The sequence below is a fragment of the Penicilliopsis zonata genome, assembly GCF_001890105.1.
Source record: "Penicilliopsis zonata CBS 506.65 unplaced genomic scaffold ASPZOscaffold_1, whole genome shotgun sequence".
In the NCBI taxonomy this organism is placed as follows: Eukaryota; Fungi; Ascomycota; class Eurotiomycetes; order Eurotiales; family Aspergillaceae; genus Penicilliopsis; species Penicilliopsis zonata.
Window position 1 is genome coordinate 347028 of NW_019208911.1, and position 13653 is coordinate 360680.

At 54.5% G+C, this 13653-nt stretch overlaps 4 protein-coding genes across 4 annotated transcripts; 1 reads left to right on the top strand and 3 right to left on the bottom strand.

Annotated features, from left to right (window-relative positions):
* Window positions 1-396: 396 nt before the first annotated feature.
* Window positions 397-1395, top strand: ASPZODRAFT_148040 (hypothetical protein; the record flags this gene model as incomplete). Its single annotated transcript, XM_022725319.1, has 1 exon — window positions 397-1395. One exon carries the CDS (start codon window positions 397-399, stop codon window positions 1393-1395), a length of 999 nt encoding a protein of 332 aa, XP_022585057.1.
* Window positions 1396-1481: 86 nt separating this feature from the next.
* ASPZODRAFT_11414 (hypothetical protein) lies at window positions 1482-2608 on the bottom strand (the record flags this gene model as incomplete). The annotated part of the gene is made up of 3 exons (XM_022721078.1): window positions 1482-1780; window positions 1847-2087; window positions 2144-2608. 3 exons carry the CDS (start codon window positions 2606-2608, stop codon window positions 1482-1484), a joined length of 1005 nt encoding a protein of 334 aa, XP_022585058.1.
* Window positions 2609-2777: 169 nt separating this feature from the next.
* On the bottom strand, window positions 2778-6688 carry ASPZODRAFT_162510 (hypothetical protein). Its single transcript, XM_022726581.1, has one exon. It carries the CDS (start codon window positions 6341-6343, stop codon window positions 3119-3121), a length of 3225 nt encoding a protein of 1074 aa, XP_022585059.1. The 5' UTR covers window positions 6344-6688; the 3' UTR covers window positions 2778-3118.
* A 1082-nt stretch (window positions 6689-7770) lies between these two features.
* ASPZODRAFT_206583 (hypothetical protein) lies at window positions 7771-12590 on the bottom strand. The gene is made up of 2 exons (XM_022727640.1): window positions 11812-12590; window positions 7771-11723 (listed from the first exon to the last, which is right to left on the bottom strand). The coding sequence occupies exons 1-2, from the start codon at window positions 12272-12274 to the stop codon at window positions 7810-7812; spliced, it is 4377 nt and encodes a 1458-aa protein (XP_022585060.1). The 5' UTR covers window positions 12275-12590; the 3' UTR covers window positions 7771-7809.
* Window positions 12591-13653: the final 1063 nt, after the last annotated feature.

The following is a 13653-nucleotide window of genomic DNA, read 5'->3' on the forward strand; positions in this document are numbered from 1 at the left end:
AGAGAAGAAGTACTGCTGGATGATGGGCTCCCCCATTTATTGCCTGCGATCTGGGAGTTATTGCGTTTTCTACGTGGATCAACCCTTTTTTCTATGGACAACAAGCTAGATACCGGCTCAGCTAGATCGTCTTGAACTAGTATCCAGCTAATTAATTTTTTCTCTCTTCAACTCGCAGCGTTAAACCGCGATTTCGTGCGTTTTCAGCGTCGAGTCGCGCTGTTTCTGCCTGAGGCTGCAACCACATGACCTCCTGCCTTTCATTGGCTGCCTCGTTTCGCGGGTTTTTCCTCCACGCGTTTCACCAAAAGTCGAGCTGCGAGACAACAGTCGACTCTGTCGCCTTTGCAAGGGCGTTCCATCTATCTAGACCGTGACGCGGTGCTCGATTTCGACATGTCCAAGGCCACCTTTGCGGTCATCGCCGCCGCGAGTGCAGCTACCGGCGCTGGGGTGACGGCGCTGTTCTACTCCAAGAACCGCCAGCAGTCGGTCCCTCCTCCTCCTTCGACGGCGACGACGACGACGAAGACTCCTATTGAAAGCCGGGCGGCTGTGCCCCCCGCCGCCATTCCGGAGCCGTCGCTGGCGCCGAAGCCGTCGACTGCTGCCCCCGTCGACCCGGCGGGCATCTTCCAGTACGGGTTTCCGGGCCCTGTGTCGGACTCGCTGAACGCGCTGCCCCTGACGGGGGCGTACGACCGACGGACACGGAACCCGGCGTGGGTGGCCGAACACATCACACCGCAGTCGCTGGCGATGAGCAATGCGGACCGCAAACAGAGCGTCTTCTTCGAGGATGCCAGCATCCCGGCGGCCTTCCGCGCCAAGCTGTCCGACTACTTCCGCTCGGGCTACGACCGGGGCCACCAGGTGCCTGCGGCCGACGCCAAGTGGTCGCAGGATGCGATGGACGGGACCTTTGCGTTGACCAACATGTGCCCGCAGGTCGGCCAGGGCTTCAATCGCGACTACTGGGCGCATTTCGAGAACTTCTGCCGCGACCTCACGCGCAAGTATCCCTCGGTGCGCATCGTGACGGGCCCGCTGTACCTGCCTCACCGCGACCCGGATGGCAAGTGGCGCGTCAGCTACGAGGTCATCGGCAACCCGCCCAACGTTGCCGTGCCCACCCACTTCTACAAGGTCATCTACGCCGAGGACGGGTCCGGCAAACCCTCGAGCGGCGTCGCCCTGGGGGCCTTTGTGCTTCCCAACGCCGTCATCCCCAACACAAAGTCCCTCGCTGAGTTCGAGGTGCCTCTCGAGGCTGTCGAGCGGGCCTCTGGGCTCGAGTTCGCCTCCAAGCTCGATGTCAGCCGTCGCCGCCGTCTCTGCCAGGAGGTGAAATGCGAGGTCACCATTCGGGAATTCAACGACGCCAGGCGGAAATAGTGTACATTTAAACCATCTTAGACATCTTTGCATTGGGCCGGACATAGTAATTCATCTTCATCTTTCCTTCTTTGTATATGCAATAGCTAGCACTGAAAAGCCACGCCCGCCTTGCTGGCTACGTTCCCTCCCCTCCCCGCAAACCCTGTCCCCTCGGAACTGATCTCGACCAACCCAGGCATCACGCCTTCTTTCTTCTTCTTCTTTTTCATCATCTTCTCGCTCTCCGTGACGTCCGTCTCACACACGTAGCAGAGCATCCGGCCATGCAGGGCTGCCGTGCGCTCCTGTTCTTCCTTCGAGGCATGCGGATCGGGGGTCTCATGTGGTGTCATGAACTTGGTGACGCAGGGAGAGCAAATGACATGACCGCAGGGTTTGGTTACTAGACTTGATCAGATTATCGCTACTTTTTTTTCCCCCCTCCTCGGGGGCAGATTATGGTGCTCACGCATCGCTCGTAACGCATTGCTCAGCGTCTTCTTGCAGCTCGGACAGACTCTCGCCGTCGACCCAGCCTCGCCCTTTTCCTCTGTGAAATGAACTTCCACTAGACTCTTAAGCGAGTATGTGTGTGCATTCGCCTCGGTCGAGCCAGGACACACGGGAGCCAGCTTGATTGTTTTCTGGGCCGTGACTTCGTTGGGATCCGTTCCTGGCGTTAACGAGGGGACCCAGAAGGAAGGAAGGGACTAGACATCAGAATATGAGTACAAAATAGCTTGAAAGAGGTTTCAGAAAGTAATACCTTTTCTGAAACCCTCCTCCTCTTGCCATCTTCGTCAGCGTTGACCGTCTCCTCTTCCGGCTCGGCTTTGCGTTTCGAGCCATTATTCCCATATTTATTCCCTTCAAGCCCCATACTCGTCATCTCAAAGTGGTGCAGTTCCTTCTGTTTCTTCTCCTCCAGGGCGCGCGCGTCTTCCTCCTCGATCTGTTTCCGCGCATTCTCCCTCTGCGTCTCCAACCGTTTGATCTCCTGTCTCTGCGCGAGAAGATCCGCAATCGCACACTCGCGGCAGAAGATGTCCCCGCTCGTCGCACAGGCGACCACGGGCGTCTTCGCCGGCTGCAGACACAACCGGCATGACGCGAAGGGGAGGAAGGAGTCGCGGCCGATCCGTGTGCGTTGCGTGCCCCAGGCGTTTCGGAGCAGTCCGCGCTCGTACGCCGTGAAGTGCGGCAGTGAGGTGTTGCGTTTCGAGTGTGCCATTCTTTTTTTTTTCTGATCCGTACAGCTGAGTTATACAGCTGGGAGTGGAGGCTGCTAGGTGGTCGAGGAGGTAAAACTTTTGAAGATATGGTGACGTCGCTACGGTAAATTTTGGTATTACAATTACGGTCGATAAAGGATTTGATATCAACAGATTATTATTAGACTACCGCAATAGAAACAGACAGACAAAAATAGACAGCCGTGATAAGAAGAAAACAGAAAAAAGGAATAGTCAGTGGCCAATGGACAGGGTTCAAGATAGCACCGCTTGTTCCTTGCCTCTTGTCCCTTCGACCTCCGCCACCTCCACGTTCTCTCTCTTTCCAGCCGTCCGTATCCATCCATCTGTCCTTCTCACCGTTATGTCCAGCCAGCCAGTGCTATTTTCGTGTTCGATATCCTTTTGAACGTATCATCGTTATTCAATTGCTTCGTGTCATCGTAGACATCGTGAAAAAAGGCTCCTTGATTCGTGTTGTCAAGTTGCCGTATTAACTGTATCGCCGTCTATTTCTTGAAAGGAGGCATCAGATCAGCGAGCATGGACAATGGAATCCCGATGGGTCCAGTATGACGCTCAATGCCCTCATAAGGATCCTCAGGCCATTCAGGCTCGTATCTGCTCTGATTTCTAGGGGTATAGCCCTGGGGACCGATGGTCTCAGAGGCGGAATTATTGGTCTGCACGCCCGCAGACTTGGGAACAGAACTGGCGGTATCCTTGTCGGTAGATTTCTTGACGGGTTTGTCAACAGGTTTGATGACAGGCTTGTCGGCAGGTTTGATGACAGGCTTGTCGACATTTCCAGACACAGACTTGGGGTTGGAGGGCTTGTCGAAGCTGCCGTTGGTCTCTTTCTTAATGCTCTCGGAAGCGGGCTTGGTCAAGGCTTCATCGGTCGCAGTTTCTTTTCCAGTTTCTTTGGTAGTATGCTTGAACACCGTGCCGTAAAGAGACTTCTCGACGTGCTTGACATTCTCCTTGACAGACTCTTCACCAGCATGAGAATTAGATGCTTCGGCTTTACTGACAGGGGAAAGGGCGGGGAAGTCTTCTTCTTTATAAGAAAAAGTCGGCTTGGGTTTTCCCAGGACGAGCATGTCAGCGTGAGGAAGCATGCCTGAAAACAGAGTAGAGCTGTCTGCCTTGGCGAGAGGGCGCATACGGGAAGCATCCTCAAGGGCTTGGTGGTAAGCTGCTTTGTGTTTGGCGAAGAACATCGTTTCAGCAGACTCTTCGACATCACGAGAGGAAGACTCTTCCGCTTTTTCCAGAGGGGGCACGTCGGGAGACTCTCCGACTGCACAAGAGTGAGACTTTTCAGCCTTGCCTAGTGGCAACATGCCGGGGGACTCCTCAAAACCAGAAGAACCAGACCTTTCAGCCTTGCCAAGTGTGATAGTTCCGGGGGACTCTTCGATAGCACAAGAGAAAGAGTCTTCCGCCTTGTCGAGAGGGAGCACGTCAGGAGACGCATCGACAGAAGGAGACTGAGACTTTTCAGCGTTGCCGAGAGGGGGCATTCCAAGAGACTCCTCAAAATCACAAGAATCAGATCTTTCAGTCTTGCCGAGTGTGAACACATCAGGGGACTCTTCGACAGCAAACGAGGGAGATTCTTCCGCCTTTTCGAGAGGGGAGGCTTCGACAGGAGGAGACTGGGACCTTTCAGCCTTTGGGAGCATGCCAACGGATTCTTCGACACAAGAAAAGAAAGACTGTTCTGCTTTGTCAATGTGAAGCACATCAGAAGATTCTTCGACAACAGGGGAAGAAGACTGCTCCGTCTTGTTGATTGGGGGAAGACCGGGAGAGTCTTCGATAGCACAATAGTGAGAGTTTTCAGCCTCCTCGTCACCATAAGAGTCAGACCGTTTGGCCTTTGCAAGTGGAAGCATGCCAAAAGACTCCTCAACATCACAAGAATCAGACCGTTCAACTTTGTCGATGGGAAGCAGACTAGGAAATTCTTCGGCAGCACAAGAAGACTGTTCTCCCTTGTCAATAGGGAGCAAAGCAGGAGATTTTTCGACAGCACAAGAGGAGTGTTCTGCCTTGTCGATAGGTAGCAGGCCAGGAGATTCCTTGAAAGCCGGAGATTGAGACTTTTCAGCATTACCGAGAAAATTATGAGACTCCTCAGTGTCATAAGAGTCAGACCGTTTGGCTTTACCCAGCGGAAGCATGCCAGAAGAATCGCCAACACCATAGGATTCGGATTCTTTGCCCTTGCCAAGCAGATTCATGCCGGTAGAATCCTCAGCACCAAAAGAATCAGACCGTTTGACCATGCCGAGAGGAAGCATGCCAGGGGAATTATCGATATCACAAGAGTTGGAGCGTCTGGTCTTGCTGAATGGGAACATGCTAGGGGAGTCCTCGGGGCCATAGGATTCAGACCGCTTGACCTTATTGAATGGAATAATGATAGGGAAGCCTCCGATGCCACACAGATAAGGCAGTTCAAGCTCGCCAAGTGCAAGCATGGCAGGGATATCATCGGTGTCTTGATTAGGGTTGAAGACACCGGACACCCTCTCCACTGGAGCCTCCTTCTTCTGCTTCTTTGTTTTCTTCTTATCCCTGCGTTTGATGTACATCTCCGGGCGCTCTGCGTCCTTGGGATTGTCGCGGATGCGGAAACGGTGCAAACGAATGTATCGCTCTGGGCTCTGGCCGAGCATCCAGACCATCTCGATGGCGTTATTTTTCAACTTGGCGAGCTTCTCGACCTCTTCCTTTCCGGACAGACCGCGCTCCCATCTGCCGAAGTCGGGGATCAACTGCATGTCGTTTTCCCACTTCTCTGCAAGAGCAGCATGGTGGCTGTGAGGGCCCTCGAGAGAGCGATAGACAGCTTTCACCTGCAGGAAGAAGAATGCGGCGCGGCCGGCATCCGAGTTCATGGCTGCTATGACGGCGCAGCGGAACCAGAACCAGGCGAGACGGACGTCTTCGACCTCGCTCTCGGCGAAGAGCATATACAGGTGATGGGCTTCCTGCAAGACCCCCGCGGGGCTACTCTCGAGCACTTTTTCGTCGTGCAGCGTTTTCCAAGTCTGCTCGAAGGCATGAGCAAAACGCTCGAAGCGCGGGTTAGGGTTGGTGCAACGGCGGCAGAGGCACTCGAAGCAGAACCGCTCGGAGATCTCGCGTCTTCTCTCCGCGATGCCACGGTGGACGAACATGTACGAGACTGTAATTTCTTCCCCGACGGCGATGTCGGTAATGGCCCGCACGACAGCAACGTACTGGAAGCCAGTCCCGTCTTCGGTCTTCTCCTTGACGACGGTGATATGAGCGTTAGGCTGGCATGCATGATTGATGTGCGCCAGCTCCAGGCCCACGACCTTGGAGATACCCGTCTCGCTCATCACAGGAATGGAAGACACTGCCCAGATCCGGAAGAAGGGACCAAGCTCCAGCCGCTCATCACGCGGCAGATGGCAAAAGGAGCGCACAAAGTCGACGCCCTTTTCGCGGATCCGGTCACCCACCATGCGGTTCATGTCCTCGTAACTGGCTGCAGAGGCTTCCTCGTCCCTGGTGAGGTGGACGATGGGATCCTTCATGATGATGTTACCGGGGTCGATCTCCTTGTTGGCAAGCAGACCAGCACCCTTGACGTCGCCCATCCAGGCCCGACGGTAACGAGGGGTAGGACCGAGGTCTTCTTCTTCGTCATCGTAAATGTCCCCGTACGCTGAGGGAAAGGGATCAGTGTTAGCCATGATGACTACACGAAGGATGAGGGAAAGGAGGAACAGAGAAAGAATAAGGAAATAAAGGACAGAGAAAGGATAAGGAAAAGAGACAGAATAGACTGTGCACACAAAGAGAAAACGCTGGCAAGCGAAGGGAAGAATTTCACAAAAGAAGGTGGTGGGAAAGAGGGTTGGAGCGAGAGAGAAAGAAGTGAGAGATGAGACAGGAATATCAAAGCAGAGAGACACTCACGTGATATCTCATCAAAGTCGTCATATTCCTTTTCACCCTCTTCTGGCAGGCCTGAATGATCATGGCATCTCTTTGTCAGTTCCTCTGATGTCTTGGTCTACCCCCCCCCCTCCTGGCAAGACATAAGACATACCTTTCACCTGCTGACAAGCAGGACACAGGCAAGTCTTCATCATAGATTCGACAGAGGAGGGTTATCAGGGTCTCAACGGTGGTTTCTAACTCTTGTCAGTACAGATTTCTATCCAAGGCAGACCGACATGGCCCTCAGTCTGATCCTGAGTTGAGCTGAGCTGAGCTGAGAGGACAGGAGGCTATCAACACTCACTTGAGCAAGAATATAACACAACACCAGATGTGAGCTGACAATCATGAGAGGATAGAGATAGGTAGGAGAGATAGGTAGGAGAGAAAGAAGAGTGAAAGAAGAGAGAGAGAAAGGAAAAGAGATTTATGGGGGAAGGAATCCTCACTAGTCCTAGTCTCTCGGCGTGCGCAGGAAATGAAGCTATTCAGCGATTAAGATGGGGTTTTGCATTTCAGAACACCAAAACAAGAAGAAAAGAATGGAAGAATGGAAGAAAGGAAGAAAGAAAGACAGAAAGAAAGAGAATGAATGGTAATCTATCTTGATTATTACTCTACAAAGCATCTAAGCATTACAGAGCTGGCTGATATGCGCATACAGCAGAAGGGAAAGTACCAAGACCTGAAAGATCAGTTCGGATTCAGGTTCGACGACGCCTATTAATGATTCCTAATCGAGTGTACATGATAGAGACAGATGGGAAAAGGTCAAGGAAGGAAGATTCGGAGAGCCAGGCGCGTATCAACAGGAAAGAAGGAACGAAAAGAAAGGAAAAAGACAGGCTAACGTGAAGAACAACTGCAGAATTAAAGGTACAAGGCCTGCGATTTTAGAAAAAAGGGTCTATAACTCATTCATTGCCATGCTACCCAACCGAATACCGATATGTCCAACTGGAACAAACGATCGAATGATGAGAAAAGTGAAAAGAAAATACCCAGACACGGTTAGGAGTACAGAACGGAACGGAGGAAAGAAAAGGGGGTATAATGGTCATAAAGGGAGAAAGAGAAAAAGAAAAAAAAAAAAAGAAGAAGAGAAGAAAAAGGAAATAGGGAGAAAGAGTGTAAAATGAGTAGATAGAGATGTAGAAATCGAGGAGCCGAACTAAGCCCCAACCGCCTGGCCGAGAGGGCTCTGGGGCATGCTGTTTTAACCCGGCATGTGGTCCATGTCAACAGCGTCCTGGTGGTCACCAGTGTTTCCCAGATCCTCGTTCCCCTCGCCGGTGACGACGGGGGGACTCGGCGGTTCCTCGATCGTATCTTCCTGGTGACGGAAGCTCCGCGCCACAGTGCTCGCACTGCGGAGAGACGGTGGCCGGCCACCATGGATGGAACTCGAGGCAAATGATTCGGTACCATCTGCTGTGGTAGCAGCAGCAGCAGCAGCAGGAGCAGGAGCAGGAGCAGTGGTTCCGTCAGAAGTGGCTGCTTCCGAAGGTGTCGGCTTGCGCTGCTTGAGACGTTCTTCCGGCGACATCGTGTTCCACTCGGATCCGAATGTCACAATGGAGGCCTTCTTGCCGTGCACGGTGAAGCTGGGCGTCTTCCGCGAGAGCCCCTCCCCGGTTTCCGTGGTGGTCGGCTCCTCGTCCCCAGGTTGTCCGATGGTCGCCGTGATACTCGACATGGAGTCGCGGGCTTTGCGGCCGCTTCGACTGCTCGCACTGTGATACGAGTCCCGAAGGGTCCGGTGGAGACTCCGGCGGACGCGTGAGGAGCCCTGCTCCCCGGATGTAGTCTCGTGCAAGGCGTCCCCCTCGGGCAGGAAGGTCTGCCTTTGCATCGAGGGGCTCTCCGGCCCCAAGAGACCGGCGTCCCGCAGGACCAGTTCTTCCCCTTCCTCGAAGCTGGTGCGAGATATCGAAGCAGCAGCAGGAGCAGTCGGTCTTGACGCGCGGGAGGCTAAACTGGTCGAGCTGAGCACTGAGGGCTGGCGGTCCGGAGAGCACGATTTGGCCCGTTCCTTGGCCAGATCCGCGGACAGCCTCCAACTGGCCCTGTTGGCGTCAGATGAAGTGATCGAAGATGGAATACTAAGTCGCCGTGTGTCTCGGATAGGCACTGAGATGCTATCGATCGTGGTGGAGATGTCGGGGATCATAATCCTCAGCGGGGTTTCCGCTGTAGTGGCAGAAGTCGAAACGCGGTCGCGGGTGTCTCCGCTAGATGAAACTGGTTCCGAGATCGAGGATGTGCTGGTAGTCGGGGGCGCCGACTGTGTCGTTGTCGCCGTCGTCATCGCCACCGTCGCGGCGGCTACCGCCATTGGCGATTTAACCGGTTCATTATTATTACCACCACTACCACCACCACCACCACCACTGCTGCTAGCCGACGACGACGAAGACTGGTCTTCACCTAGGTCTCGCTGTAGGATATCTCGGTAGCAAGTAGTGCGCCAGATGTCCTGACGAACCCATTTGAGTTTGGCGGACATGCGGCCGGCCGCCATGATGACCTGTTCACGGGCTCGGGAATGCACGGGGGTGAGGATCTGCAGATGCCGCGCGTTTCGCAGCAGGTCGTCCAGCTGAGTCTGACACGCAGCGAGTTTCTCGTTCGCCTCTTGAACTCGCTGATACATCTGTTGCTTCCGCGCCTCGACGAACTCTTCGGGGACTTCGGAGTCATCGATGTTGGGGGAGGGAGGTTCCTTCTCCGCGGGCGACTGGAGCGAGTCCTCCTCCGACATGACCGAGCTCATGCGATCCATACGATTCCGGCCGACGTCGTAGTTGGCGGTGTTGATCATGCCTTGGGTACGGACGCCAGTGGTCCGGAACGCGGCGGCATAGTTCAGCTTTGCAAGCCAATCGTTCATGTCGGCGTCGGAGTTGGCCAGGAAGACCTCCTCCAGGGCGTTATGGCGGACGAAGACGAAGGCGTGCTTGTGTTTGCGGTAGCTGGAGTCAAGCAGGGCCACCGCATCGTCCGTGGACATGATGGCATCGGGTTTGAAGTCAGTAAGCGGGGGTTTGAAGACGACCCCACGCTTCCGACCAGACTTCTGGTGGACCTCGGCTTGGGAGATCAGGGTGCGGACCCAGTTGACGTCCTTGAAGAAGTAGAGTTGTGAAAAGGTCAGGAGGGCGCCCCATTCCTGCCACGGCGATCGGGTCCGCTTCTTCTTCGGGTCCTTGCGCCAGAGGAGCCCGACCTTGGCAACTTTGATGTCGACCAGGCCCGGATGCGACCCGGCCGGGTTATCGATGCTGGAGGGGGTCAGGAAGGCGTCCGGCCGCGAGCGAGCGGACACGATCTGCAGGATGCTGGACCGGCTGAAGGCGCGGTGCAGCGTGTGCATGTTCGGGGGTCCAAAGGTGCCGTGGCAGCTGTACGTGTCCTCCAGATTCACAACCTCCTTCAGACTGGGTCGGAGACTGTCGAGCTTGCCGTCCAGGATCAGCGTGTACGGATCCACGGGCTCCTTGGACGAGCCGTATAGGTGTTCTGAGCTGGTGGACTTGAACAGGGTGCGGCGCGGTCGGCTGAGGTGGCGAGCGTTGAAGTTGGCGTCTTCGATGTGGATGAAGGGCGTGTAGGAGATGTTCTCGTAGAAACATTCCAAGATCTCATCGGCGATGCCCTCTCCGCGGGTGTTCTTGACGTAGTCATGGCGCTGCATCTTGCGCTTGTTGTTCTTGTTGAAGACGTCAGTGTGGAGGATGAGGATGGAAAACGCGATGAAATACGCCTGGTCGGTGGACGCGAAGATGCCCGGGTTGCATTCGTGATATCGGTCAGCAAATCCCTGCAGGACGCGGTCGATCTGTTGGGTCTCCTTGGGCAGTTCGACCTCCATGAGGAGTTTGCGGATGGCCATATCGACCGGGTCACCAAAGTACAGGAAGCCGCGCATGTATTTCCGCAAGGCGGTCTTGTAGAACTCTTCATCGGAGTGAGCGAGAATGCTGGCGATGGTGGCCTTGGGCACCGTCTCCTGCAGGCGCGTGAGGTAGGTCGCGGGGGTATCGGTCTCCTCGCGAGGCGGGTACGAGGGGGCCTCGCGAGAGATGGATAGGGATCCCCGTTTGGAAACAGGGGTGGCCGAACCACCGCCGACGCCCGGAGACCCGTTGCGGGGGAAAGGGGGTTCTGAATTCTGTCGGAGACGCTGCGAGATGCTGAAGAGGTCGCCGATACTCTTCCGCGCGTTGGTGGAGCTCGAGGTACGCGTGGAGATCAGACGCGGAGACGGATTATGGTCGGCCAGCGAGCCCATGGTGGACGATCGCTCGCGGCCGGGGCGGAGGACGAGCGAATCTCGCTGGGACGAGACAGAATGCGCGGAGCGGGCTGATCGGGACGAACTGTGCCGCAGCAAGGCGGGCTGTGACGACGGCCCAGCGCCGACGAGGGCCACCGCGGAGCGGGAGGGAGATGGAAGCGGCGAGACATGGTCGACATCGACAGTGTCACCGATGGCGACGGACCTGGGAGTTGCAGTTGCCGTGGCGGCGGTCGAGGGCACTGCGGATGCCGATGCCGAGACCGAATCCTTGGTGGCGCGGAGAATGGATGACGACGAAGGCGGGGGGGTGTTTCCGTCCTCCAGAATGGTAGATTTGGGGGGTAAGGGGAAGAGGGGACCTCGGTTGCGCTTCAATCGAGGCATGCGGAATCGCTTCGCCAAGGAGGAGGCGACTCCGTCCTCATGCGACGGGGCGGGAGAGATGGTCTGGTCCGCCAGACTCTGATCAGACCGGGAGGACTCTGAGAAGCGGGTATCGGTTGCGGATGACTGATGAGAGGAGTCGGTCATGCCGAGATTGTTGTTCTGACCGGCGCCGCCACTACGGATCGAGGTGGTGGAGAGTCTCCCTGGCTCTTCATAGCTTGGCCGGGTGACTGGCATGCTGAGATCACTGCCTTGGGTGTCGGTGGACCCCTGGGCCAAGTGTCTGCTCTTGAGCGATTTTTGACTTGACCCCCGGCCATTGAAGTTCGACGACAGGTTTTCCATTGACTTCTTGGGTCGTGGGAGGAAATTGATCTTGCTCTTTCGTTTAAGGGGCTGATCGAGATCAATACTGGTAGGGGCTGTAGTGATGATGGTGGGAGCTACAAGGTTGATTTGTCAGTCATAGAGCAGATGTAGAAGAAACAGAGAAAAAGAGAGAGAAAATGAGGATAGAAAAGGGAATCTTACGCGGTAAAGCAGGGACTGGAGGAGGCGCGGCCTGTTCCGCCCTGGCGTATGAGGCGGAGAGCTGGGGGTCAGAAGCATGGCGCAGTTTCATGAAGCTGAAGCGGTTCCGACGCAACGACGGGGTGTCAGCCACGGCATTTCTCGGTCTCCTCTGCTGCGCCGAGGTGACAGTCTCCAAAACTGACCCGTCCCGGCTTCCTGGTACGGCGAGTCGAACCGTGGCCTTGTTCTCGCCGCCGCTGCCGCCACCACCACCATTGTAGTCACCGTCGTCACCATCGTCACCCAGAATCGGCGAGCGAGGGGCCGATTCGGAGTGTCGAAGAGCCAGCTGGGAGGAAGAAGAAGGGGCGGGACGCGGCAGGTGCTCGCTGTGGCGGGCGTGCGGCTGGGCCTCGACGAGGCGGGGGTGTCTCTTGGACTCACTGCCGTCAAACGCGCCCAGGCGGAGTTTCCAATGCATGGTGATGAAAAGGGAGGGAGGGTTCCCGGCGGAGGATTATGTCGACAGGCCCATCCGTGAGGTTCACAATGCAGTATATATCCTCCTCCACACAGTGCTTTTTCTCTGCCTTTCCTGGTAGCTATCAACCCCTTTTTTTCTCTTCTTTTTCCTTTCTTGTCTTTCTTTTTGACCCCCTTCCCTGTCCGTCTCTCTCTCTCTTTCTTTCTCTTTTTCTATCTCTTTCTTGATAAAACGGCGACTCAATGCTGTGCTATCGCAACCATCGTTCAGGCGGGCAGACGGTGACAGGAGGCCAAGGGGCTCTTCGACGGACGAGCGAGGCAGAGACCAGAGATAGACGAGTTCGCGGAGGACTGGGGACAGGCTGAACCGACAGCCTCTGTCCACATTTCCCAGGCGGTTTGGGGGGGGGGGGGTGAGTGTTTGGTGCTGACGAGGCCGACCCGGTCAAAACGCGGCAGGGGGTTTAGTTGGTCAGGGAGACACGGGTGGAAATGGAACCAACAGTCAAAATAGCAGGTAAAATGAAGGGCAAAATAAAGGGCAGATAGAAAAGCAAATAACGGGCAAAAGGACAGAGTAGACGACAAGCAAGCAGCCTGAGATAGTCGGCGGCTCTTCCTGGGGGGTTCAGGGAGGTTTCGATGCGGGCGGAGAGGGGAGCAGGAAAGGCGAGTGGTTGGCAATTAGTGCTGCACACGTGTGTCTCTCGGCCAAAACAGTCTGGTTTTGGTTCTGTGGGAGCTCTAGAACACGTCTCCACAGATGGAACTACGTAGTTTATTAGTAGTAGTAGTAGTAGTAGTAGTAGTGGTAGATATAATAATAGTTCTAGTTATGCTCTATGTATTTGCTATATAGAGATAGTGTAGTTATTAAGAAAAGACTGGTATTAACAGGTATGTAGTAGACCTATCCTGCTTAGTTGAGGTATTTATGACGAATATTCCAGGAAAAGATGATAAATAGAATAAATCTAATAAATCTTCTAGAATAAATGGATCCTATATAAATAGTAACGAGAGCATATTATTATTCTCACGGAGTCTTGAATAATAATGATGATAGTAATAATAAGTAATAATAATAATAATAATAATAATAATAATAATCCGGCTCGGGTCGGCTTAACTACGCATCCGAGTTCTTTCCTCCACGCACTTCTACACCGTCAAGAACTCGACTACTTTTGTCTTTACAAGAGTGAAGATAACTATCTTGGAGGACTAATCATACAGATCCTGATATCATTCCTATATACAACTACCTAATAGGCGATATCTAGACATCTATTTCTAAGTTATAACTAGGCAGACCCTCCTCATAGTATTGTCGCTGTTGGTCTTAAGATATACTTACACCAAATACAGGGACGT